Consider the following 26609-nt stretch of genomic DNA (forward strand, 5'->3'; position numbering starts at 1 on the left):
GTAAATGCAGCTGTTCCCTTGTTGTCCATCTCATCAACAAGGCTAGGGCTTTCATCTCTATACAGTGGAAGTCTATCTCATCTCCCATGTTAGGTCATTGGATCAAAGCTATGAATGACATTTAGAAGATGGGAGGAACACACCTTATCCCTTAAACTGATATTAAAGCTTTTTTTTACATTAAAATAATAAACATGTCATAATCACCTGCTCTGTGCATTGGTTTTGCACAGAGAAGCCCCAATTCTGCTCTTTTAGGGTCCTCTGCCAGCGCTCCTGGCCCCTCCCTCCTGCCTGAGTGCCCCCAAAGCAAGCAGCTTGTTATGAGGGCACCCAGGCAGGCTTGCTCCCGAGCCACTGCTCTGCATGTCCATTCACACAGAGCCATGGCTCGGCCCCGTTTCTCTCTCTCATTGGCTCACCGGCTGTGATTGACAGCAGCAGGAGCCAATGGCTCAGCCAATGAGGAGCAAGAGTCCCCAGATAGCTGAGGCTCTCGTGGATAGCGTGGAGGAAGATGGGGCTCAGGTAAGGATTTGGGGGGATGCTGCACAGAAAAGTTTTCATACCGTCTTGCATTAAATGCATGAAGGTAAAAAACCTTGAGCCTTTGGAACCATTTTAAAGCGGAGTTCCACCCAAAAATGGAACTTCTGCTTTAAGCGAAGGTGACCCCCTGACAAGCCACATTTTTGGCATGTCATTTTTTTGGGGGGGAGAACGGATACCCTCAGAGGGTTCCAGCTCCTACTTCCTTCTGGCGCACCCTCGGCGCTGGAAGGGAGATTACCTCTCCCCCCTCCCTCTAGGCAATCATCTGGGACACGTCACAGGTCCCAGATGATTGCGCGGCCAGTTACGGCATGCAGCGCGGCTCGTACATGCGCAATGGGTGCCCGGCTGTGAAGCCACAGCCACGCGCCCACAGCTACAATGCCGGCGCCGCAGAGTGGTGGGGGAGACGAGCGGGGCTTTGTTCCCCCGCATCGCTGGACCCTGGGACAGGGAAGTGATTATTAAAAGTCAGCAGCTGCAGTATTTCTAGCTGCTGACTTTTAATTTTTTTTTTAAGCGGAACTCCGCTTTAAAAAGCAAGAGGCCCGTAATCATAAAACCTGGTTTTATTGGACTGTATTGTCCCTCTCTGACAAATACACAGATCTACTGGCTTCCAGCCTGGAAAAAAAGGTCAAAGACCCCTTCCTCCTGCCTTTTTATTTTTTCCTTTCTTCTTACTGCCTTACTCCTTCACCCCTCTTCCTTTTCTTTTCTAGCTGTTCCTCACTCTACCTCTCCTACAACTGTAAAAATGACCTCTGTTAGAGGCATACCCTTTCCCCCCAGTGGTGTGACTGTCAACCATCTTTGAATGTATGACTTCTTAGCAAGGGTCTACTTCGCAGGTGCTTTCTCATGGCTTTAGACCAGAGGTCCCAAACCTTTTTGGCATCAAAGACTGGCTTTGTCAAAGACAATTTTTCCATGGACTGGGGGTGGGGAATGGTTGTTTATGGCTGTTATAGCCTACCGAGCAACTGTAAGGGCTAATTCACACAGTGTGCAGTGACTGCATTATAAAACGTATGTCACCCAAAGGACACACAGGACACAAATGTTTCCTTCCTATGTATCCCATTCACATTGTAAAGCGGGAAAGCACTCCAGCAGCTTTCCGATCCCATACAGATCACGCCTTCTGCTGCGCGATTCCTAACAGGTTTCTAACATTAGCAGTTCAGAGAGTGTGAGAAACCAATCTGATTACCTAGGTAGATGTAAACCCTCTGCACTCCCAGATAAACCTCATGAAAATGTGTTCGTAAACTGAGCCCAGTTAAATCACTGCATTTAACCATAATTAGGAGTAGTATTAACACAGTTCAATAACTTGTGAAGCACAAATGTCCACAGTTTTTAAGCTGTTTATTGTATCATTGTCAATTTCCAAGTGTTTCATTGGATTATGTGTACTTTCAGTAAAGAAAAACTAACACATATACCCACAGCCAAGGGTTTTTATAGCGTTACCCCCTTTCAGTAGGGTTGAGGTCAGGGGTCTGGGCAGGCCACTTGAGATACTTCACACCAAACTTGTCAAACCATGTCTTTATGGAGGCAGCAAAAGAGCCTTCTCCAAATTATTACCAGAAGGTTGGAAGCGCAATGTCTTTATAGGCTTATATAGTGGTAGGTGTTCACAAACCTTTAGCCATATATCAACTGTAGCCAAATTCTTTTGAATGCCTGATGTGAGCTTGTTGGTCATCCTAATCTAAAATCATGACAGTCTTCACTCTTCTGGATTGCGTCTTTGGAAATGTGCACCCATTTAGCCAAAAGAGTATTTGTGGGGCCAGGTACTGATGTTGGACAACAAAACCTGGCTCTCAGTCAGCTTTTCAATTCAACCCAAAGACATTCAATAGGATTTTGGTCATTGATTCCGTGAAGACCACTTTAAGTCCCTTCACACCAAATTTGTCAGACCACATCTTTTTAGAACTGGCAATAAAAGCCTTCCCCAAACTGTTGCCACAGAGTATTGATGTTGGACCTGGCTCTCAATCAACCTTCCAATTCATCCCAAAGGTGTTCAGTAGGGTTGAGGTTGGGGTTCTTTGCAGGCCTTTCGAGTCCCTTCATACCAAACTTGTCAAAACATGTCTTTATATTACTGGAAAAAAAAGTCTTCCCCAGGTGCCAAGGTGTCTCTGTAAAATGTAGCAATAACAGGATCCTTCACTGGGGACACCAGAACTCTGAACCTAAATAATATGGAGGAAAGCCCACATCACTTATACACTTAGGAGGCTTTCAGGTGTCCTCAATTCCTTGACCAAAAAGTGTACTGTACAAATCTACCAGGGTTCAAATGGAATAAAAATAGACACCTGCTTTTTCGGTGGGTTCAAAGATAAAGACAAAAAAAGTATGTAGCTGGACCAAAGCTAGCTTTAAATAGGAAAAAATGCACAAGCAATCGGACTAAAAAAAAAGGTGCCTACTTGATGACAATCATGCTCATTGGCTACAGCCTATCAGTGTAATCCCTGAAGCCTCATGGGATCTAGAATGTAAGCTAAGGGCAAATTCTGTTTTAAACGGCTTCCCACATTCAGAACACGCGTGCGGTTTAAGGCCTCTATGGACCTTCTTATGTCTAAGCAAATTCGATTTACTGCGGAAACCTTTGCCACACACAGAGCAGGAATAAGGACGATCACCGGTGTGAATTGTTTGATGCGTTTCTAGATTGCCTTTTTTGGCAAAGCTTTTCCCACATTCGGAGCAGGAAAACGGCTTTTCCCCCGTGTGAGTCTTCTGATGGGCAATTAGGTGGTCTCTCTGAGAAAAACATCTGCCGCAGTCCGAGCAGGAATAGGGCTTTTCCCCCGTGTGAGTTTTCTTGTGTTTGGTTAAGGCGGAATTGAAAGAAAAAGATTTCCCACATTCGGAACATGAAAATGGCTTCTCTCCGGTGTGCATTCTCTTATGTTTAGACAGAGCCGATTTCGCTGGGAAACCCTTCCCGCATTCAGAACACGAATAGGGCTTTTCCCCAGTGTGAGTTCTCTGATGCAAAACGACGTGTCCTTTCTGGGTAAAACATTTCCCGCACTCTGAGCATGAATAGGGCTTCATAGGAATCAGTTCATGCTCAATCACATATAATTTACGAGGATGATCTTCGCCACTCTCAGGCGATAAGGGCTTTGTGTGAGACCTCTTGTGAGAAGCAAGAAGTTCCCTCTTGGAAAAACATTCCCCACACTCAGAGCAACGAAAGGTTTCACCTCCTCTGGCTGATGGATGATGGACGATGGGAGTTGAATCATTGGGAAAACTGCCCCCATGTGTAGAGGGATCAGACAGGTCTCCACTGGGCAGTACTAGGAGAAGAGTTTGGGTAGTGGGGTTTTCAAATGGAATGTGGTGCTTACCCAGATTATTGCGGTCGTGTTTTCCATCTAGAAGAAAACAAAAATGGAAGGGGATAGAAATCGTTAATAGATTAGCAAGCATAAATGACAAGTTGGCCTATATCCCATTTAGTAACATAATCGGACAAATATATAAATGTTTCCAGAATTAAAAAAAGAAAAATGTTCTGTATTTAGTTTTTTTTTTACTCACCCGTGTTGATCTCTATAGTAAGTTCCTCCTCTTTAAACCTTGCACATCCTACTTCTTCTTCTTCTTCTTCCTCTTCCTCCTCCTCCTCCTCCTCAGATTTGAAATCTCTCTGAGTGGCTCTGGTGTCTCCGGGGTCTGTGAATAAAGATAAGATTGAGGCCCCCTGTACTGAGATGTATAAGAGACCCCAGAGAGTGTGAGGGGAGGGGGAGGGGGGGGGGTGGAGACTGGTCACCTCTCTTGGCTGGTAACACATAATGATACAAGGGTGAACAATTCCAGGACACTTTTTAGCACTCAAGGAGAAAAGCCCAACATGCACCCCCCTCACCATCACCAAGCTGTGATCTACTTTGGCTGCATAGGTTGAAGGTCCTGCCACTTTTGCACCCTCTCCTGCTAAAGTGCCCAAGGCAGACACATTTTCTGCCCACCTTTTGGCCTGGCCATTGATGTCAGAAGGAGACTCTAATAGAGGCTGATGGCTCCTGACTCCCCCACTGGGCACATACTGTCTCCCCATTACTGTCTACTGACAGAGGAGCGGGGAGAAGAAGAGATTGTTGTAGTGACTGAACAAGGAGAATCTGGGACTCGTCTCTGGCTTTAGCGTTTATTACTCACCTGTGCTGATCGCTACAGGAATTTCCTCTTCTTTAATTACAACGTGTATTTCTTCCCCCTCAGCTTTGACACCTCTCCGAGTGGCTCTGGTGTTTCGGGGGTCTGTGAATAAAGATGAGAGTGAAGCCCCCTGTACTGAGATGTATGAGAGACCCCAGAGTGTGTTTGTGTGTGTGTGTGTGGGGTGGGTTGGTGTGGAGGAGGACTGGTCACATGCCCGGTAACAGACAATGACATGATGTGAGGAGGAGAGCCTCCTGACTCCCCCACGGTTCACATAGGGGTTGATTTATGAAAACTGCAGAGTGCAAAATCTGGTGCAGCTGTGCATAGAAACCAATCAGCTTCCAGGAATGTATGGTCTAAGCTTAACTGAACAAGCTGAAGATAGACATTGATTGGCTACCATGCACAGCTGCACCAGATTTTGGGTGCTCCAGTTTTAGTAAATCTCCCCCACACTATCTTCCCATTACTGTCTACTGATAGAGGAGCGGGGGAGAAGAAGAGATTGTTGTAGTGATTGAACAAGGAGAATCTGGGACTCTTCTCTGGATTTATTGTTTATTACTCACCTGTGCTGATCTTTGGAGGGATGTCCTCCTCCTTACACAGATCATCTATCACAGAGGGCTCTTCTACTTTTTTCTTGGATACCATTGTAGAGTCAATCTGATTTGAATCCAGCGAAACCTACACATAAATATGAATTATTTATTTAACGTTTGTCTTTATAATGTTCTCACATCCTCTTCAACAAACTCAATATTGAAGTACCCTTTTCTAGTGAGAGGAAGAATAGGGCAGATCTCTCTAACACTATGTTCAGCACTTGGGTCCAATTCTGGACATTATCTGCACAGAGTTTGCTTGTTCTCCTAGTGCTTGCCTGGATTTTCTGCAGGTGCTCTGGATTCCTCCCACACTCCAATGACATACTGGTAGATTAACTGGCTTCTGTCCAGATTGTCCCCAGTATATGTGTGTATGTAGGCATGCATGTGAGATAGAAACCGAAGGCTGGCTATACATTAAGCAATTTTCTGTCAACCTAAAGAAAATTGCTCGATTCCCCCGTCAACGCATTCAGTGTTGATGGAGGAATCCTTCCCGCTGCGCAATTGTATTCTTACTTTGGGAGGTTCCCCCCCCGTCAGAATACAATGATCACTGCTGGCGCTATAGCCAGTACAACCAGTCTGCCCATAGATGGATCAAAATTCGGCCAGGAACTGTATGTAAATACCTGTAATAATAAATAAATTAACAAATATGACCAAAGGTTTGTGGACACCTGGCCATCACAGCCACTATAGGGCCAAAATATTGTCAACACACCTCCAAGTGGTTGAATACAGATGTTTCTAGTGAAAGGTACCATAAATGCTATCGCATACAAAGAAATTTTAGACAATATCCACCTTGTAATAAAATGTAAAAATAAGAAGGCCAAATACAGATACAATGGCAGAACACTGTCCCTTAAACCATAGACAAACCAAAAAGAGTTGTAGGTATAAAAGTTTGGGGAAGTCCCTTTTTTGCTCAGTATGACAGTGTGACTGTACACAAAGACGTCTACAAAAACAGATGGCTTGACCAGTTTGGTGTGGAAGAACTCGAGTGGCTTTTACAGAACTCTGACCTCAGTCCTACTTAACACCTTTGGGATGAAGTGGGACATTGATTGTGAGCTAGGTCTTCTCAAGGAAACAGTGGGGAAAATAATTATTTGATCCCCTACAGATTTTGTAAGTTTGCCCACTTAGAAAAAAAAAAACAAAAAAAAATGAAGGGTCTATAATTTTTTATCATAGGTGTATTTTATATGATAGAGACAGAATATCAACCAAAAATACAGAAAAAAACACGATACAAATGTTAAAAATTGAGTTGCAGTTTAGTGCATAAAATAAATATTTGATCCCCAAGCAAAACAGTACTTGATGGAGAAACCGTGGTTGACAAGCACAGAGGTAAGACGTTTCCTTTAGTTGGTTACCAGGTTTGCACACATCTCAGGAGGGATTTTGGTCCACTCTTTACAGATCTTCCCTAAATCCTTAAAACTTTCTATTAAATCTTCTCCCCTTGTTGTTGTTTTAACTTTGGATAGTAAAACATTCTCTTTTCTGCCAGTAAATACCTTAAACAGCCCACTTCCTCTTTCTTGTCTGGTAAAAAGCCTAGGCTTATGACATCATGCACAGCTCTTGCTCTCACACTTGTGAGAGTTTGCCAGGAAGGGGGGGGGGGGTGAGTCATAAGAGGGCCAATGAGAGCTGCAGAGCTGGAGGTGTGCCTCTGTGTGTCTGTGTAAATCCAGGAAGTTAACAGGCAGCAGCCTCATCTGCCCACAGTTAAAATGGTTGCAGCCATACTCAATAGAGGGAGATTTCTGCAGCATATTTGGCAAGTACAGAGTCACAGTATATATATATATAAAATATTATGCAAAGTGGTTGGAGGGAAGCTTCAGAATGGCAAAGATGTTTTTATTACAAATTATGTGAGCAGACTGCAGTTCCTCTTTAAGGTTTCTTGGCTGTCGCTTGGCAACTCGAAGTTTCAGCTCCCTCCATAAATTTTCTATAGGATTAAGATCTGGAGACTGGCTAGGCCACTCCATGACCTTAAAGTGTTTCTTCTTGAGCCACTCCTTTGTTGCCCTGGCAGTATGTTTTGGGTCATTGTCATGCTGGACACATCCATGACCCATCTTCAGTGTTCTGGCTGAGGGAAGAAGGTTCTCATCCAAGAATTTACAATACATGGCCCCCATCCATTGGCCCCGCAATGTGGCAAAGTTGGCCTGTACCTTTAGCAGAGAAACAGCCCCAAAGCATCATGTTTCCACCTCTGTGCTTGACTGTAGGGATGGCGTAATTAGGGTCATAGTCAGCATTTTTCTTCCTCCAAACATGACAAGTTGAGTTAATGCCAAAGAGCTCAATTTTGGTCTCATCTGACCACAGCACTTTCTCTCAATCCTTCTCTGAATCATTTAGATGTTCATTGGCAAACTTAAAACGGACCTGTGCATGAAGAGGAGGACCTTTTGTTTGGTGACTGTGGTCACAAGCTCCTCCCATGTAGTTCTGGGCTGATCCCTCACTCTTCTCAAGATCATCCTTACCCCATGAGGAAAAATATTGCATGGAGCTCCAGACCAAGGGTGATTGATGGTTATTTTGTATTTCTTCCATGTGTGAATAATCACTCCAACAGTTGTCTCCTTCTCATCAAGCTTCTTGCTGATGGTCTTGTAGCCCATTCCAACCTTGTGCAGGTCTACAATCTTGTCTCTGACATCCTTTAACAGCTCTTTGGTCTTGTCCATGATGGTGAGGTTTGAATGGAAGAAAGATTCTGTGGACAGGTGTCTTTTATACACATAACGAGTTGTCGTTAGGAGCACCTTCTTAAATTGACAGGACTAATCTGTGTACCATATGAGCACATACTTTAGCCAGTCTGTGGTAGCCAGAATTATTGTTGGTTGGTAGGGGATCGAAAAAATAATTTTACTCACTGAACTGCAACTCAATTTATAACATTTGAATCGTGTGTTTTTTCTGGATTTTTGGTTGATATTCTGTCTCTATCATTTAAAATACACCTATGATAACAACTATAGACCTTTCATTTCCTTGGAAGTAGGTAAACTTACAAAATCTGCAGGGGATTAAATAATAATTTTCCCCACTGTATGTGGACACCTGATCAACTCCTCTCACTATAGTTGATGTGGACTTTCCTCCATATTATTAGGGTTCAGAGTTCTGGTGTTCCCCAGGTAGGATACTATTATTGCGACAGCTTACAAACACAGTTCTATAAAGACATGATTTGACAACTTTGGTGTGCAGGAACTCAATAGTCCAGCCCAGAACCCTGACCTCATTCCTACTGAACATCTTTGGGATGAATCGGAAGGTTGATTGAGAGCCAGGACTTGTAGTCCAACATCAATACTTTGGGGCAACAGTTTGGGGAGACATGGTCTGACAAATTTGATGCGAAGGAACTCAATAGGCCTTCACAGAACCCCAAACTCAACCCTACTGAACATCTTTGGGATGAATTGAAAGGTTGATTGAGAGGTCTTGTCGCCCAACATCAATATCCAATTTAATAAGTGCTCCTGTGGCTTGATGGACACAAATGTTCAGACACACTCCAAAACCCTGTGGAAAACCTTCCCCCAATTGTTAAGGCTATTATATTAGCAAGGAGAGGCCAAATCCATATTAATGCCCATGGTTCAAAATGGGTATCCAAAATGTTCATACAAGAATGTTAGATGTTCACAAACCTTTGCTCATACAATGTATTTTAAAGTTTAAGGCAGACCATATATTATAGCCAGCCATAGATGGGTCGAATCTTGGCCAGTTCAGCAGGGACCAGCCAAATTTTGAACTATCCATGAGCAGGCTAAATGTACCCAAGTCAATCCATCTATTGCAGGGTGGCTTACTGCTTGCCCCACCAAGAGAACACAATAGCTCAGCCGGAGAGATTCTCCCATCAACACTGACTGTGTTGCTGGGGGAATCAAGCAATTTTCCTATGGCTGCAGAAAAGAAAATCACACCATCAATGGGCTGCCTAACCAATTTTCTTAACCATGTGTGGAGGAAAAGACAATTGCTTAATTCCCTCACCAACACAGTCAGTTTTAATGGGGGAATCCCTCCCACTAGGATATTGTATTCTAGGTTTCCTAGCCATCAGAATACAATTATCACTGTTTGCAGCTGAAGCCGCTGGCAGTGGTCACATGAAAAAAATTCAGACAGGCTGGTTGCACTGAAGTTGATTGACAGATTAACTTCAGTACAACCAGCCTGCCCATACATCGAAATGTGGCTGTGTCAGGGAAGGTTCCATCCGCTGATGACACTGCCTGATATTTGGCGTGCAGTACTGTGGTCCACCAGCACGTGTCTCCTGGCAGTCTGGAACTGCCAGGGGAGCTTTCCCCTGTCCCCTGGTAGTATTATGTGATCTTTGGGCCGCAGTACTGGCGTCCACCAGCGGGTGGTTCCTGGCAGTGTGGGGCCGACATAATCTCCTGCAATCAGGCATCACCTGAGTCTGAGATGTGTATAAATACCCGGCAGACACACTTATGCCTGGCCTTGATATTGTCCTTGTGTCCTGACCTGCAGCCTGTTTATCCGTTATCCGCTATCCTGATCCTGAACCTGAACCCTGATTCCTGTATCCTGAACCTGTTTGTATCTGTTCCTATATCCCTGGATCCTTGCTCTGCAGCCTGATCCCTTCCATCTTGTTCCCTGTCTGTTTACTCCTGGCCCCCCATCTGCTGATCTCCAGTTTATGACCCTGGCCTGGCTTGACTACGATTCTGGTACTCGCTTTTGCTATATATGCTGGTTGGTTTATTATCACTGTTTGGTTGTTTGGTTTGTTCACTCTGTTTGTATTGGTGGGGTGTTCACATTTATATGCATTTACCTTAATAAACTTACTTTCACCTATTTATGTTTGGTTCACTCTGTTGCAGTCACACAGTTCTGGTCACATCTGGTTTATGATAGGCTGGTTCAGCATTCAATACGTCTATGGCTTTAGGCATGAAGTACCTTATCTGGTGGACCCATACAAAATCACTATACTTACACAATTAGGTCTTTAATCTCATTTACACAATACTAAATCACAGTGATATCCCTCTAAAACCAAACCACATACGTTTATCTCATTAACATTTATGAAAGCTAGCTAACCATTACTGAATCACAGAACATATTCATTCTCACAAGCCAGTAACTCAAAAACATGATAAAGGTTATTCTCTTTCCCTACACTAGTTCATAAGCTGTGTCTGTGGGGTTAGTCATGTAAGACATTTTTCCCTCATAATCTGATCCTTCTCCTGGATCTCACTTCTATTGTCTTTTCCTTTGGCTTCTAAACCGGAACTAAACCTATTGAGTTAAGAGTTTCAAAAAACGGTTACATTCTCAGCACGTTTCGGGAATGTAACATGTCACATTGGTTGTGCTCTCAGCCAAACTGTCAAACCACCAGTCTGGTGTCATAACTGATCACATGTGGAGCACCATGGAAGTTGAAGGTCAAAGAAAGGCCAAGATGGCAGCTTCCTTGGCTGAAAACAAGGAGGGTTAAGTTCTGCTTGAACTTTCTAATAAGGCCTCTATTTGGATTGTGTATCATAGGAGGTCAAGTCAGCAACAAGCAGCAAAAGTAACCATCAGCATATAGTATAACTGCAGTAATGAGGAATTCTTATCTGGGAAAAGGCATTTCTAAGCCGTAACGTGTAGCTATTAATATTTCCTTGGATTCCAAATACCTGGTCATCCTTTTGGATCCCAAGCGGTTCTGAATCCCGGGAACACAGAGGGCTGGGACATCTCTCTGGTGGGTTTCCGCTACTGGATCTATCTGTAGGAAACACACACACTGACTGAATACATTGTTTCTATGTCTTTATATCAGAGGATGTGTGTATCTAAGTGGATCCCCAATACTCTTCTCTTCTTTAGGCCTAGTACACACTAATAGAAAATCAGATGAAAATATCCATATTCTGAACAATCTGTAGATTTTCTGTTTGTTAGTACACTGCTTTAAAGAGCCGATATGGACCGTTCAGACAAAAACTTCCAAACGGACATATTGGAAAATCTTTCTCATTATTTATAGCAGGACTTCACACAAAAGGGGAAGTTCTGCTCCCCCCCTTCTCTGCCACATTTGGAAGAATTGTAATGTTTTTTCGTGGGTGGGAGCTGCAGCGGATTTATCAGAAGCTGTCCCCACCCCCCCTCTACTCACTCCCCGCAGTCTTATGGGACATTTCACAGGTTCCAGAAAGCTGCAAGGCCATTCCCAAAGCACATATAGTTATAGTTGGCTCCCCACAGTGAACATGCTTGGTGTGAGGGACCTGAAGTCCGACCAAGGACCGGCCAGGGAGAGGACGACTGTTTATTAAAAGTTTATTAAAAGTCAGCAGCTACAGTTTTTGTAGCTGCTGACTTTAAATTTTTTACACAAGTGACTGTAGCTCCTCTTTATCATAACATTCGATTTTCATTTAATTAGTACAGTATTCGTCCTATAAAAATTGAATGAGCGAGTCCTTGCATGATTGGGAACAAGTATGACCACAGGCTAGACACTGATTGTAGCTACGTATGTGGGAAGTTGTCCTCTGTTATTCGAGGATTTTTTTACCGTTTTAGGCATTCTTGTTTTCAACATGGGACGAGGACGCAGAAAAATGCAAATGATCATTCGCCCGATTTTCTAATAGTGTGTACTAGGCTTTACAAAAAAATAAAGTCTCCTCTTACCTGGTAATGTGAGCGGCGGATGGTTCTCCATTGTGACCTCCTGGTACAGATCATTGTGGCCTTCTAAACATTTCCCCTCCTACATGGAGAAATAGACAGTGACATCCTGACACCTTATAGGAGGAACCTAACACACACAATGATACAATCACCATCCAGACACATCCCTTGTCTGGATAATGTCCCAGAATTCCCGGCACCGCTCACCTCTCCTGTCAGCAACTCAACAATCTCCTTGATGACATCTTGTACATTCCTGTTCTTTCTCAGGGAATAAGATGGAGGCTCTATAATAGGGCTTTGGGTCTTTAAGTTGGAGGCAACCAAGCCTTTGGATAACTTGAAAGTCATATAATTCTAAATCCAAATAAAAAAACACCAGAGTTTGCCACCATCCAAACTTGACTAAATATTCTCAATACATAAATTCAATAACAAGGTCTTTAAGACCTCCATTAAGGTCTGTGTTTGACATTCCCAAGATCCTCCTCACCTATCCAGTCAGTTTTTTTTTTGGTAGATAAGAGTGAGGTCAGGTCTACGTTTTACTAATAGAGATAAGAGTGATGTCATGTGACCTCCCAGAATCCTCCTCACCTCTCCGGTTAGTAGCTCAGAGATCTCACTGGTGACTTCCTGGACCTTCTTATTGCTTAGGGAGTGAGATGTAGGCCTTATCACAGGGCTTTGTGTGTTCATTTCTTCAGAAGCAACCAAGCCATCAGATATCTTAAAGGTTATATAATTCTATATTGAAAGCAAAAATATCAAGTTATGTTGCCTTAGTGCATGAAAATACATATCATTACAATGTTATATGCTCATCCTATTAGCGCTGTGTTTTATTAATAGAGATAAGAGTGATGTCATGTGACCTCCCAAAATCCTCCTCACCTCTCTGGTTAGGTCTGTGTTTTATTAACAGAGATAAGTGATGTCATAGGACCATGTGCCAGGCCCATTCACTTCTATGACAGGTTGTTGGTGGATGCAACTATTTTTGGTTGTATGCACAGCCAGGGATTACCTGCACTTTGTGTGCGTCCAGCAGCAATCAACCCAGGTAAATAGCCATGAATTTCTGCAGCCACCGGCAACATAGCATTGAAGTGAATGGGCTCGGAAGCTGCAGCTAGCTGCTCAACACAGCAACCAAAATCAGTAGATTCCTGCCACTGACAGTCGCATCAGGAAAAACTGCCCGTGCAAATGTAGCCTTATGCCGCGTACACACGAGCGGACTTTTCGACCAGACTGGTCCGACGGACCAAGTCCGGCGGACAATTCGACCGCGTGTGGGCTTCATCGGACCTGCAGCGGATTTTATCGAAAAGTCTGCTTGTCTGTATGCTAGTCCAATGGACGAAAACCGACGCTAGGGCAACTATTGGCTACTGGCTACCAACTTCCTTATTTTAGTCCGGTCGTACGTCATCACGTACGAATCCGTCGGACTTTGGTGTGATCGTGTGTAGGCCAGTCCGTTTGTTGGGAAAGTCCGTTGGAAGTCCGCCGAAAGTCTGTCGGACCAGTCCGGTCGAAAAGTCCGCTCGTGTGTATGTGGCATAAGATTCACATTAAGATGTGCAGTGACTCCTGCAACATCAGACCGAATGTAATCTTTCATTAACCGTTTTGCGTTTTTAGGACTGAAGATTGTATAACCCCCCCCCAAAAAAAGTTATATAATTTTCAAAAGCAGACACCCTAGAGAATAAAATAGTAGCAGTTCCAATTTGTTATGTTACAAGATATTACCACAGAAGTCTAGGAAACTAAACATTTCTGTAAAAAATATGCTAAAGTGAAAGTGTTACTAAACCCAGGAGCCTGCATTCACTATATCTGATCTCCCATATTACATGGAAATGCAATTATTTTAGTAAATATAAACTGCTAAATATATTTTCTCATCAGCAGTATATAGCAGTCTTGTGACTTCTATCAGTGTCCAGCTGAGCACTGGTAAAGCTTGTAGGAGGAGTTTTCATTTTCCTCTTACAGTCTTATGAGGCTGCATGACCCCTGACCCCTTGCTGATTGGCCCTGTGCTGATTACATGCATCCTCCCAAAAAAAAAAAAATCTCTAGTAATACACACCAAACTGAGCATGTGCAGAGTCCCCCCCAAGGCTATGTTCTATCAGCAGATGGATTGGGGACTGTGGAAGAAGGGGAGGATCAGAGAAGACAGGAACAGCCTTCACAGTGAGTATAGGCAAGGGCGGGGTCACCCAATGACATAACCGAGTGACCTCGCCCCTTCTGACATCATGTGCCGTCAGAGCTGTCACAGCGAAAAGACAGCAGTCGGTTGTGGAGGCAGAGTATTTTCGTTTAAGTCTTTTCTATGTTTCGGCTCCGTCGGTTGGGGTGATTGACGACAGAGGTACATCATGGGACACTTTTTTTTATAATAAAGGAATTGTCAAAAACTGTGTATTGTGGTTTTTACTTTTTGACACTTTTTTTGGTGAATGGGTAGGGGTACAATGTACCCCATACCCATTCACATGGGGGGGGGGGGGGCAGGACACGGGGGCCCCCTTGTTAAAGTTGCTTCCAGATTGCGATAAGCACCCCACCCGCAGACTCCCACAACCAATGGCCAGGTTTGTGGGGACGAGGCCCTTGTCTCCATCAACATGAGGACAAGGTGCTTTGGGGGGGACCCCAGAGCACCTTCCCCATGTTGAAGGCAAGCGGCCTGGTATGGTTCGGGGGGGGGGGGCTCGCTCGTGTCCCCATCCCTTTCTTGGCCTGCCAGGCTGCTTGCTCAGATAGGGGTCTGGTGTGGATTTTGGAGGGGATCCCTACGCCAATTTTTGTTTTCATTTTGGCATGGAGTTCCCCTTAAAATCCATACCAGACCTGATCTGTTCAAATGTTCTAGTGTGAAACGAACCGGGGGGTGTTTGGCTCATCCCTATTGGCCAGGGAAAGTGAGAGAGGGAACCGAAGTGATGCCATACATGTTGATTTGGGGCAGTAAGAGGGGGAGGAGAGCGCTCAGCTTCCTCCCCTCTAACTGGCATCACCCATTATGCCGACCCCGTAGATGGGCAAGCAGAGAGGGCGCCTGTTACCAGGGGATGTGGAAGCAATCCGGCAGCTGCAAAGGTGCCCGCCTGCTGACTTCTGACAGCCAGAAGTCAGCTTGTCAGATAGGTAAAAGTGTTAAAGAAGCTACTGCAGTGTAAACTCTTTTACATTCCTGTCTGGATGTGACAGTGAGTAATACAGAAATCACAGCAGCTGACACTGAGCGTTGGGTGTTTCTGTTAAAATCTGTGGTGGCCGCTACAATGTGTGTGCAAAGGGTTATCTGCTTAGTTAATCTACCCCAGTAACGGTCATTCTCCGCCTGCTGGTGCTTAGATTGTTGTCCCGCAAGCTGGTAAATCTCTATACAGGGTGAGAGTGTTGACGTCACATCTGTGCCCATCCTTCATGGCAATGTGCCATGCATCATTGCTTTCCCCAGGGTTAGGGATGAGCTCAGGCATGTTCGGATAGAACTGAACTTGCATGAGCTATCCCACCAGTAGGCTGTCGCTGCAGACAGCCAATCATAAGCAGCGGTGTCAATCTCTGCCTCGCACCTGCACTTGGCTGAGAGGTGGGGAATGCCTCTGCCGCTTATGATGCTACCCAGGATTCCCCGGGTCCTTTATGATCCCAACAATGCCGTCCTCACCTCTCTGGTCAGCAGGTAAACGATCTCCAGGGAGAGGTTTAATATCCGCTCAGTCACGTGACTTGGCTCCTTTTCCATTTTCGGTCAGGTGATCTGTTTCAAGGCGTTTCCCCGAAAACTGTTTTGGCCTTCAACTAAGCTGCCAGATTTAGTCGTTCCTTTAATTATCTGTAATTATAAGAGGCATAATATATAAAACATAAGCTCAGGCTTAAAAATATAAAGAGAGAGCGAGAGAGAAAGAGGGATAAGGACATACGCAGAGAGAGATTGCTCTGTTAGGTCAAGTGGGATAAACGTAATAGCTTCCTCCTCCTCACTAACCAGCCACTCTCCTGCCTCACACAACTACTGGATCTCCTCCCCTTCCTGCTCTGAGCTACAACAAAATGGCCACAGTCTCAATTGTTTCTGGACTACAACAAAATGGCCACTACACTGCTTGCTGTAGGCTCAAACACAATAGCCACATTGACCTCTCGCAGCATTTTAAACCTCTATTGGTGGCTCTGGGGCAGTGAGCATTTAGTGTCCACACTTGAAACAATGCTACAACCCTACTTATTGTCCCGGAGCAAATACTAGAGGCAAAATAAAGGTAGACAAACAGTTCTCAATCAAAGAGAGGGAAGTGGACATTTTCTTGTAGCACACAATATGTTTCTAATACTATTTTGCAAAGCAGGGAGAACTGTGTGTGCCATGACATTTAACCCATGTCTGCTTGCAGCTAATCTTATACAAAACAATGTTGTCAATATGGAAACACATTGTCCTCACTGCAGAAGGTGGCCATTTTCTTGTAGCCCAGAGAAGAAAGCAGATATTCCCAATGAGTTTTCAGGCTGGAAATTGTGTGCTTATAGAGGAGGAGCTAAAAATGTTATATTATTATGAGAGAGTTATCTAAATGCACAACAAAACTGTAATACATTGATAGTTGTTCTGTGTGTGGGAGCACAGTGGCCATTTTGTTGTAGTCCACAGGAGAAAGCAGCAGATGTCGCTGATGCTGTTCAGGCTGGGAACTGTGAATGAAGAGGAGGTAATAAAGTATTTTTGAGACTTTGAGAGGCAGATTTCAATGCAGAAACAAAACTGTAATATATTGTTAATTGCTCTAGACTATATGTATGTATAGGTATGAGCACAGTGGCCATTTTGTTGTAGCCCAGATTAGGAGCAGAAGGTAGAAGGCAGGAATTGTGAGCCTGAAGAGTGTGTGCTCAGTAGGAGGAGAAGGTAAGGGTGTGCTTTTTGTTCGATTAATTGCTATTGTGTATTCTCCCTCTTTTTGTAACCAGTTGCTGCCCTCATAACACATGTGCAGTGGAAAATGGGTGGACTTTAATGCTCACACACTGCATGTATGCATTGCTTTGCAGCTGATGTTTTTGTGCTGAAAGCGCGCTCACTGCACGCTCCCACCACAGAGACAGAGCCATCAAAGACAGACCAATGATCAGTAGCCGACGGGACTGGCTCCTGACCATGTGACCACCGTGACAGTCCTGATTGCCGTCACCCCCCCCAGCGTTCATAACTGTAGCCATGCCCTCATGGGGGTTGCTGAATAGTGTGGTTCAGCTGTTACCCTGCACAGCCCAGCATTCATCTCTCAGGTAAAGATGAGCTCCGGCGTTTTCGCATGCTGCACGTGCCAAGCCCGCCAGGAAGTCGGGGATGCGCTGCGCTAATCACAAGCAGCGAGACATTTCCCGATCTCTGCAGCCACACATCAGGAAATGTCTCACTGCTTGTGATTAGCGATGTGCAGTGCCGAGTTCCTGGCGGGCTCGGCATGTGCAGCATGTGAAAACGCCGGAGCTCATCCTTACCTTAACCAAAAATGCTGCAATCGAGTCGATCGTACGATAATCGGATCGTTAGTACAGAGCTTTCGAGAGCCGATCAGGACAGTTCATCCATTTTATTATATCGGACATGCACTGAAATTTTTTTTAATGATTTTCGTTTAAGCAGTACAGCTGTCGTTCGAAAATGTAATACAGATGCATTACAACACATGACATCGCTTCCGAATTTTTATTCTGTCGTACGGGAATTTTCGTGACTTTAGGAAATGCATCAGATTCGACGTGAGATTAGCATGGAAAAAAAAATGGACGATCATTCGTCCGATAATCGGATCGTGTGTACAGGGCTTGAGACTGCCATCAGTCCAGGCAGCTGGCGGATCCAGACTTCCTAAGTCGGGATGACGCGCTGCCTCGACTGATCCTGGTGACCTCAGCGGAGAGCGGACTTCAGACCGCTCTCTGCTGAAAACGGGTCACAGGAGTGCAAAACAAATTGCACACCTGTGACCCAGAGGAGAAGCCCAGCCTAAAAAGCTCAGGCCGGACTTCTCTTTTAACTTGGTGGGAAATTATGGGATGCCCAGAAAGATTTATTTCAACTTGCTTGGGACTTCTATATACACTCGTGTATATACACTCTAGTCTTCTCTCCAGCACAACTCTCGCTTAAGACCTCTTTCCTTTACTCCTACAGCACTTCATTTGCTGCAGATTCCCAGATCAGCTAGCACCGCATGGTTGGGCCTGACACTAACTGAGCCAGGCCTCTGTGAATTGCCTTCTGCGGGCAGGGACCTCAGACCCCTATGATGTAGAAATAGTTCAGGTGCTAACTGTCCTCTACCCAGCTACTGATCCCAGATAGCTCTCTTCAGGCCCTGCCAGCCAGCCTGGCTGCAACGACCTCTCTCCACTGCCCTTCCCACAGTCCACTCCTCTGGTTCTCCACCCATCTCAAACTGAAAACTCCCAGTTCCCTCAGGCATGCTCCCCCAGTCCTCCTGACTGTGCTTCACTCACCAGCCCTCCTAGCTGCGACCAGTTGTCCTCCCTGTAGTCTCTTAGTGCTCTCTCCCGCTGTGTTCTCTTTGCTCTCTCATGTGCCTCTCCTCCAGGATCTCTTCTCTCCTTCCGGATGCACCCGAGCCCCGACCCAAGGTCACCCCTCCAGACTGGGGAGCTCCCTGTGGGCCCAACAGCCTCCACACTCTCTCAGTCCAGCTCTTCCACCCGACAACTCCTCCCCCAGCTGGGCTGACCCTGGGTATTTAAGGAGGCCTGCCCTCTGCCAATCCAAGTTGGGAATTGGTCAAGGCTACTTAAAATAACCCAAGCACCTCCACCTCCACCTCTCCTCCTCTCTTTCTATCACCAGCTAGAAAGAAGAGGGCAGTGACATTGATGCTACCTGTAAGTCATCCAGCCCTGCCACTCCCAGCCCAGAATGAAAACAAATAGGCCTAGCCACCAGCTAGGCCTACCTAAATTTTCCTACCCTATAGAAAAATCCTCACTCTAGCACCTACCTAACTATAGGATGCTACATAACTTTTTAAAGGGATGCTGGGGTGGGCGAGAGGGGGTTAAATATCAACTATAACCATCTACGCTTCTTTCATATTTTTACCTATTTGTTACTGTTTATTTTCTCTAATTCCAAAACCAGTTTATAAAGAAAGACTTTTAAGCAGATCACCTGACTGAGCATGGAGGCGGAGCAGAGACGTGTAACAGAGCGGATATTAGACCTCACCCTGGAAATCATCTACCTGCTGAATGGAGAGGTAAGGAGGATTCTGGGAGGTCACATGACATCACTCTTATCTCTATTAATAAAACACAGACCTGACCGGAGAGGTGAGAAGGATTCTGGGAGGTCACATGACATCACTTTTATCTCTATTAATAAAACACAGACCTGACCGGAGAGGTGAGGAGGATTCTGGGAGGTTACATGACATCACTCATAACTCCAAATAATAAAATACAGACCTGACTGGAGAGGTGAGGAGGATTCTGGGAGGTCACATGACATCATTCTTATCTCTATCAATAAAAGACAGACCTGACCAGAGAGGTAAGGTGGATTCTGGGAGGTCACAGGACATCACTCTTAACTCAATTAATAAAACACAGATCTGACTGGAGAGGTGAGGAGGATTCTGGGAGGCCACATAACATCATTCGAACACTGTGGCCACTGTGGTTCCTCCGGCTTGCTTGTACATCACTACAAGATGTAAAAATCGGTGGGAGAGACCACAGCAGCCAGCAAGGGGAGCAAATATTTAAGTCATTTGATCGGCAAATACGTGCACCTGCTGGGGAGCAGAGAAGCGGTGGCTAGGGTTGTCCCGATACCGATACTAGTATCGGTGCCGATACCGAGCATTTGCTGGAGTACAAAGGGACATAATATTGTTATGGTACAGAGAGGATGGGAGGATTTAGTAGAAGTGAGGTAACAACTTGACATACTAGATACTTCTCAAGAGTAAGTAAGGATGAACAGGGTAGCAGAGTAGCACCAACTTAAAATCAGCATACTGTACATAAAGAAGGTTTTGTTATTAGAGTTAACTCAGAGGTTCCACTTCAGAATAATAGCCTGAACAAAAGAAGGCCCAGTAGGGTTCTGGTTGCTCTAATATAGGCCAGGGAGTCCACAAGACCCAATAGGCAAACTTTAGGTTGGAAAGGGACAGGGATGGTAGTGAGTCGAGTAATGAATTGGACAACTGCATTACAACATTGGTGCAACTGAGGGCAAGCTGATGAAGTTTCTCTTTAACTGTGCCTAAGCAGGATCATGAAGATTGTACCTTCTCTATTATTGTCATCCTGAACAATAGCAGTGCAGTTCCTGTACCTTGAGCCTCATAGCTGTACTGCTGACTCTGACTGCTAGAGTGAGAGTTGGTGATGCCACTATTGTACCCCACATTGTTCTCCTTTCTGGAGGGGAAGCTGTACCAGAGGGCCTGCAGTGCAAGGATCTCCCTGTCTCTACTTTATTAATTCTGTGGTTCTGCTGATTCTTGATCATTCCTCCACAAGTCATCAGATCACCTGTTATCAGGGGGCAGCTCTGACTTGAGAGTGCAAAGACCTGCCTCTACCAAGATGGCAGCCTTTAGGCAGTTTCCTGCGTTATGTTAAAGTGTTCTGCTCTTTTACATTTTGGCTGATGTGTGTAGGAGTTAATGTATTTTGTGACATGGTTTCCCATGCATGTGTGTCACTTCCCGATTTTAGGACATGGGGACACCACCCCATACAGGGGAATCAACCTCGTGGAGCGGAGTCTGGTGTGGGAGCTGTGTAGTGAGGACAAGTGTACTATATGATTAGATTTTTGCTGGCTGCATTCCCCTGCAAAGGGACCCAATTTCATAGGGCATGCATGTGATTTGACATTTTGCATGGACTTCTTTAGGTATGGTATGGGTAGAATCAACCTACACTGAAGTGAGACCATACTGAGTGACATGGCTTGTAATGCACTTGAGGTACCCTTATGCCCTGTACACACGGTCGGACATTGATCAGACATTCCGACAACAAAATCCATGGATTTTTTCCGACGGATGTTGGCTCAAACTTTTCTTGCATACACACGGTCACACAAAGTTATCGGAAAATCCGATCGTTCTGAACGCGGTGACGTAAAACATGTACGTCGGGACTATAAACGGGGCAGTAGCCAATAGCTTTCTTTTAATTTATTCTGAGCATGCGTGGCACTTTGTTCGTTGGATTTGTGTACACGCGATCGGAATTTCCGACAACGGATTTTGTTGTTGGAAAATTTTATAGCAAGCTCTCAAACTTTGTGTGTTGGAAATTCCGATGGAAAATGTGTGATGGAGCCCACACACGGTCGGAATTTCCGACAACAAGGTCCTATCACACATTTTCCGTCGGAAACCGTGTGTACGGGGCATAAGAGGTTGACATCCCAAGCACCCCCTAACATGCTTCACACACCATGGCTTTCAGAGTCCAGGTCCTATTTTAATATCTTAAATGGTAATCAACTTCAACCGATAATGTACTGTTGTAAAGAGGTATTAATAAGTCTACTTGAACATATGCATTTAGCAGTCTCCTGTACACAGGAGTGCTCACGCACTTTTTATTAAAACTTCTTATTATCCCATCATAAGACGAGTAGTGTGGCTGAAATCCTCAAAAGATACGCTACGCTTCTTTGGCAATCAAAGCATTAATCTAGTCTTGCTGCTCATTAGATTTTTCCTTTATATATAGAATTATATAGCTCTCAAGCTTTCCAATGACTGCACAATGAGAAAACAAAGTCCTGTTACTGAAACTCCATCTCACTACCTAAGAAGAACCAACAAGATTCAAGAAGCAACCAGGGAGATCACTGAGTTGCTGACAGGAGAGGTGAGCAGTGGTGGGAATTCTGGGACATTATCCAGTAACAGACAAGGGATGTGTCTGGATGGTGACTGTATCATTGTGTGTGTCAGGTTCCTATAAGATGTCAGGATGTCACTGTCTATTTCTCCATGGAGGAGTGGGAGTATATAGAAGAACACAAGGATCTCTACAAGGATGTCATGATGGAGAATCAGCCGCCCCTCACATCACCGGGTAAGAGGGGACTTTCATTTCTTGTAAAGGAGAGAAGATTATTGAGGACCCACCTAGATACACACATCCTCTGATATAAAGACATAGAAACAATGTATTCAGTCAGTGTGTGTGTTTCCTACAGATGAATCCAGGAACAGAAATCCCCCAGAGAGATGTCTCCGTCCTCTGTATTCCCGGAACTCCACACAGGAACATCAGGAGATCCTTCAGGAGGAATTGGTAGGTTGCATCCATCTATCTAAACTAACAAGTACACCCATATAGCACCTTCCTACTTGCAAGCAATGTAACCATCTATTCAACCCTGTGATCATTATAAAAGGAATGTTGCTTTAATCTGTAATAGCAAATGGATGATATTTAAAGAAACCATTCTTGTATAGGATACCCTTGCATTGAACATTGATTACAGAATGGAAGCAGAAGAGCCCTATGTAAGGATCGATGAACTGCAAATCCCTCCAGAGATCAGCACAGGTGAGTAATAAACACAAAATCCAGAGAAGAGTCCCAGATTCTCCTTGTTCAGTCACTACAACAATCTCTTCTTCTCCCCCCTCCTCTGTCAGTAGACAGTAATGGGGAGACAGTATGCGCCCAGTGGGGGAGTCAGGAGCCATCAGCCTCTATTAGACTCCGGCTCTCCTCCTCACATCATGTCATTGTGTGTTACCAGCCAAGAGATGTGACCAGTCTCCCCCCACACACACTCTCTGGGGTCCCTCATACATCTCAATACAGGGGGCTTCACTCTCATCTTTATTCACAGACCCCGGAGACACCAGAGACACTCAGAGAGATGTCAAAGCTGAGGAGGAGGAAGAAAGACATGTGTGGATAAAAGAGGAGGAAATTCCTTTGGAGATCAGCACAGGTGAGGAATAAATACATTTTTTTTGCTGTATTTAAAGACAAATTTTCATTGTTTAACCTTTTTAGAAATGAACTCCAACTAAAAAGGAATAATTGTTTTCAGCCACTGTAGCCCAGGTCACCTTGGTGGGTTGCCATGGGCTGGAGTTAAAGTTCTTAAGTCTGTTTGCATGAATTATGCATTGATGTTTCTCATATAACATAGCTGCCACTCTGCTATGTAGCCGATGACGTATAACAAACAAAAAAGTGAAAGCATGCATATGCCCGATCACTAGCATATGTTCAAAAATGGGAACCAATCTAAGACTTGTCCCACCATACTTTAACCTGTTTTCAGAAAATGGAGAGCAGTGCAGTTTAGTTAATTTATGTTCACTGGTCTGCAGTGTTTAAACCCCAAAGCACTCAGTGCTCACTTACTGTTGACTCTGGGCAACAGGGGAAAATAGATTCTGTGGCGTTGATTTACAAAAACTTGAGAGTGCAAAATTTGGTACAGCTGTGCATGGTAGCCAATCAGCTTCTAACTTCAGCTTGTTCAATTAAGCTTTGACTGGAAGATGATTGGTCTCTATGCACAGCTGCACCAAATTTAGCACTCTCTAGTTTTAGGAAATCAACCCTGTGTTCTTTGTATGGAGATGGTCAATCATGAGGACTTGTACTCCAGAAAAGTCTTTAGCAAATAGAGGATTACCATTTAAACAGGGGATCCTATTCTGGTGTAGAACAGGACATCATCTGTGTTCAGGAAAATTTCATATCCATCCTAATACCACTTACCATATATTCAGATCTGGATTGTCCATGAATGTCATTAAAAAAACTGTGTTGCCATTAGCTACAGCACAAGCCGATCATGTATGGCCTGGACCTGCTGATCGGCTGAGCGAATGACAGAAGAGAGCCCTGTGTTGTTTACGAACACAGGGCTCTCTATGGGGAATAGCGTAGTGCCTGTTTTATTTTGCTCTCTGTGAAGCAGGGAGCAAAAAGTCACATTGCCTAGTAAAAGCAGCACACACTACGCACTTTACACTGGCTAGGCACACAGTTAACCTTTTGACTGCCCCTCAATGTTAATCCCTCTTCAGCCAGTGTCATTAGTACAGTGACCATGTATAGTATTATCACTATATTAGTGTCACTGGTGATGTCAGAGGGGGTGTGTGAGAGAGAGAGAGGGTGTGTATGTGTGAGAAAGAGGGTGTGTGTGTGTGTGTGTGGCAAAGAGGGGGGGGGGGGCTGAGAGGAGAGTGAGGGGGAAGATGAAAGAGAGAGAGACCTCTAGCTCTGTCCCTATTTGCAGTCCCTGCTCTGCTCCCCATACCAGTCTTTGTCTGCAGGTAGTCTGTGTATGATTGTGCCTGGTACCTTCCATGCCAGCTCTCTGCTCTGTTTTATCCAGCAGCTCCCTCGCAGCCTGCGCCTCCCACCTGCCTTCGTCTTCCGGGCCCCCAGTCAGCCTGTTCTCCGGGCCTCACTGTTGAAGAGGAGGTTTAAGGAGTCCAGGCTTCAGAAGGCGCCAGGGTTGCTGTACCCGCTGCTTGCCTTTTCAGGGGTCAAGGAGGCGGTGAAACTCTTCTCACCCTCCCGAACTCTCAGGCCTGTTCACCTTCGCCATGGAGGCTGCGGGGCCGCCCACTCACTCGTGCCAAGAGATACCCGTACCTCATCGCTGTTTGCTGCCATGCTTTCACCGATACGAACCTGGACTCTCTTGTGTGCCCACAGAGATGGCTCTGCATGCCATTAGTTTGCCATCACTGATATATACCATAGTTTGTAGACGCTATAACTTTCACTCTAACCAATTTCTCCATTTCTTTTTTCCCGCAGAAGGACAATATCACATAAATAGTCTGGAACAACATTCCATAATCTCTCCAATAAGTGAAATAGGTGCTTACATCAAAGCAGAGTTTACAGGAGAAAACAACATTATGATAAAGATCCATCCCAGTACAGATCTACTATCTGATCCCTCTATGCATGGGAGAAATTTTCCCAATCACTCACCTCTTGCCACTTATCACTCAGGTTATAAAGTGGGTAAAATGTTCCAGTGTCCAATATGTGGGAAATATGTTACCCGGAAATCCACTCTTGTTGAACATCTGAGGACTCATACCGGGGAGAAGCCGTATTCATGCTCAGAATGTGGGAAATGTTTTGCCAAAAGAACCAACTTTATTTTACATCAGAGAACCCACACAGGGGAGAAGCCATATTCGTGTCCTGATTGCGGGGAATGTTTTTCTTCTGGTTCAGCTCTTAATAAACACAGCAGGACTCACACAGGGGAGAAACCGTATTCATGTTCGCTATGTGGGAAGTGTTTTTCCCAAAAAAACAAACTTACTTTGCATGAGAAGACTCACACAGGAGAAAAGCCCTATTCATGTTCAATGTGTGGGAAGTGTTTCTCCCGAAGAAATAAACTTATGTTACATGAGAGAACTCACGAGGGGGAAAAGACCTATTCATGTTCTGAGTGTGGGAAATGTTTCTCCCAAAGAAACAAACTTATTTTGCATGAGAGAATCCACACTGGTGATAGGCCCTACTCATGTTTGGAATGCGGGGAACATTTTTCTAGCAATTCAGCCGTTGCTATTCACAAGAAATCTCACACTGGGTTAAAGCCGCATATATGTTCAGATTGCGGGAAATGTTTCTCTCGGAATTCAGCTCTTACTGATCACAAACGGATTCACACGGGAGAAAGGCCATATTCATGTTCGGAGTGTGGGAGATGTTTTGCTCGGAAGGATAATCTTATCTCACATCAGAGAACACACACAGGCGTGAAGCCATTTTCGTGTTCTGACTGTGGGAAATATTTTAGCCATAAAGCCAGCCTTTTTGTGCATAAGAGGACTCACACGGGGGAGAAGCCGTATTCATGTTCATTGTGCGGGAAGTGTTTTTCACAAAGAAACAAACTTATTTTGCATGAGAGGACTCACACAGGGGAAAAGTCCTATTCATGTTCAACGTGCGGGAAGTGTTTCTCCCGAAGAGGTAAACTTATATTACATGAGAGAACTCATGAGGGGGAGAAGCCCTATTCATGTTCCGAATGCGGGAAATGTTTCTCCCAACGAAGCAAACTTATTTTACACGAGAGGATTCACACTGGGGAGAAGCCCTACTCATGTTCGGAATGCGGGGAACGTTTTTCTAGCAAATCAGCTGTTGCTAGTCACAAGAGAGCTCACACAGGGTTAAAGCCCTATACATGTTCAGATTGTGGGAAATGTTTCTCTCGGAATTCAGCTCTTACTGATCACAAACGGGTTCACACAGGGGAGAGGCCATATTCATGTTCGGAGTGCGGGAGATGTTTTGCTCGGAAGGATAACCTCATCTCACATCAGAGAATACACACAGGGGTGAAGCCATTTTTATGTTCTGAATGTGGAAGATGTTTTAGCCATAAAGCCAGCCTTTTTATGCATAAGAGGACTCACACGGGGGAGA

At 44.8% G+C, this 26609-nt stretch overlaps 2 protein-coding genes across 3 annotated transcripts in view; one reads left to right on the top strand and one right to left on the bottom strand.

Moving 5' to 3' along the window:
* Window positions 1-26609, top strand: part of LOC141106758 (uncharacterized) — a 217646-nt gene that overhangs the window by 189716 nt on the left and 1321 nt on the right. Inside the window, 7 exon segments of the mRNA XM_073597685.1 lie at window positions 19349-19411; window positions 21897-22037; window positions 22124-22247; window positions 22372-22469; window positions 22634-22727; window positions 23020-23124; window positions 24966-26608. Coding sequence (XP_073453786.1) covers window positions 19349-19411; window positions 21897-22037; window positions 22124-22247; window positions 22372-22469; window positions 22634-22727; window positions 23020-23124; window positions 24966-26608 — 2268 coding nt within the window.
* On the bottom strand, window positions 1905-16185 carry LOC141104593 (uncharacterized). Of its 2 annotated transcripts, XM_073594217.1 has the most exons (10): window positions 16067-16185; window positions 15808-15975; window positions 12708-12857; window positions 12318-12467; window positions 12111-12189; window positions 11105-11196; window positions 5334-5451; window positions 4759-4860; window positions 4135-4269; window positions 1905-3968 (listed from the first exon to the last, which is right to left on the bottom strand). In XM_073594217.1, exons 2-10 carry the CDS (start codon window positions 15883-15885, stop codon window positions 3022-3024), a joined length of 1851 nt encoding a protein of 616 aa, XP_073450318.1. In that variant the 5' UTR covers window positions 15886-15975; window positions 16067-16185; the 3' UTR covers window positions 1905-3021. The 2 variants fall into 2 exon arrangements, with proteins under 2 accessions (XP_073450318.1, XP_073450319.1); XM_073594218.1 differs by lacking the exon at window positions 4759-4860.

This window comes from Aquarana catesbeiana, linkage group LG08 (assembly GCF_042186555.1).
Source record: "Aquarana catesbeiana isolate 2022-GZ linkage group LG08, ASM4218655v1, whole genome shotgun sequence".
Lineage (NCBI taxonomy): Eukaryota > Metazoa > Chordata > Amphibia > Anura > Ranidae > Aquarana > Aquarana catesbeiana.

What these genes read in the sequence shown, in the direction of transcription:
- LOC141104593 (XM_073594217.1), bottom strand. Translation starts at nt 15,885, where the DNA reads ATGGAAAAGGAGCCAAGTCACGTGACTGAGCGGATATTAAACCTCTCC. An exon ending in CTGAGCTACTAACCGGAGAG is followed by an intron (nt 12,468 to 12,707) that starts GTGAGGAGGATT and finishes ATTTGGATTTAG; the next exon opens with AATTATATGACTTTCAAGTT. An exon ending in CCCTCCAAAGATCAGCACAG is followed by an intron (nt 4,861 to 5,333) that starts GTGAGTAATAAA and finishes CTTTATTCACAG; the next exon opens with ACCCCCGAAACACCAGAGCC.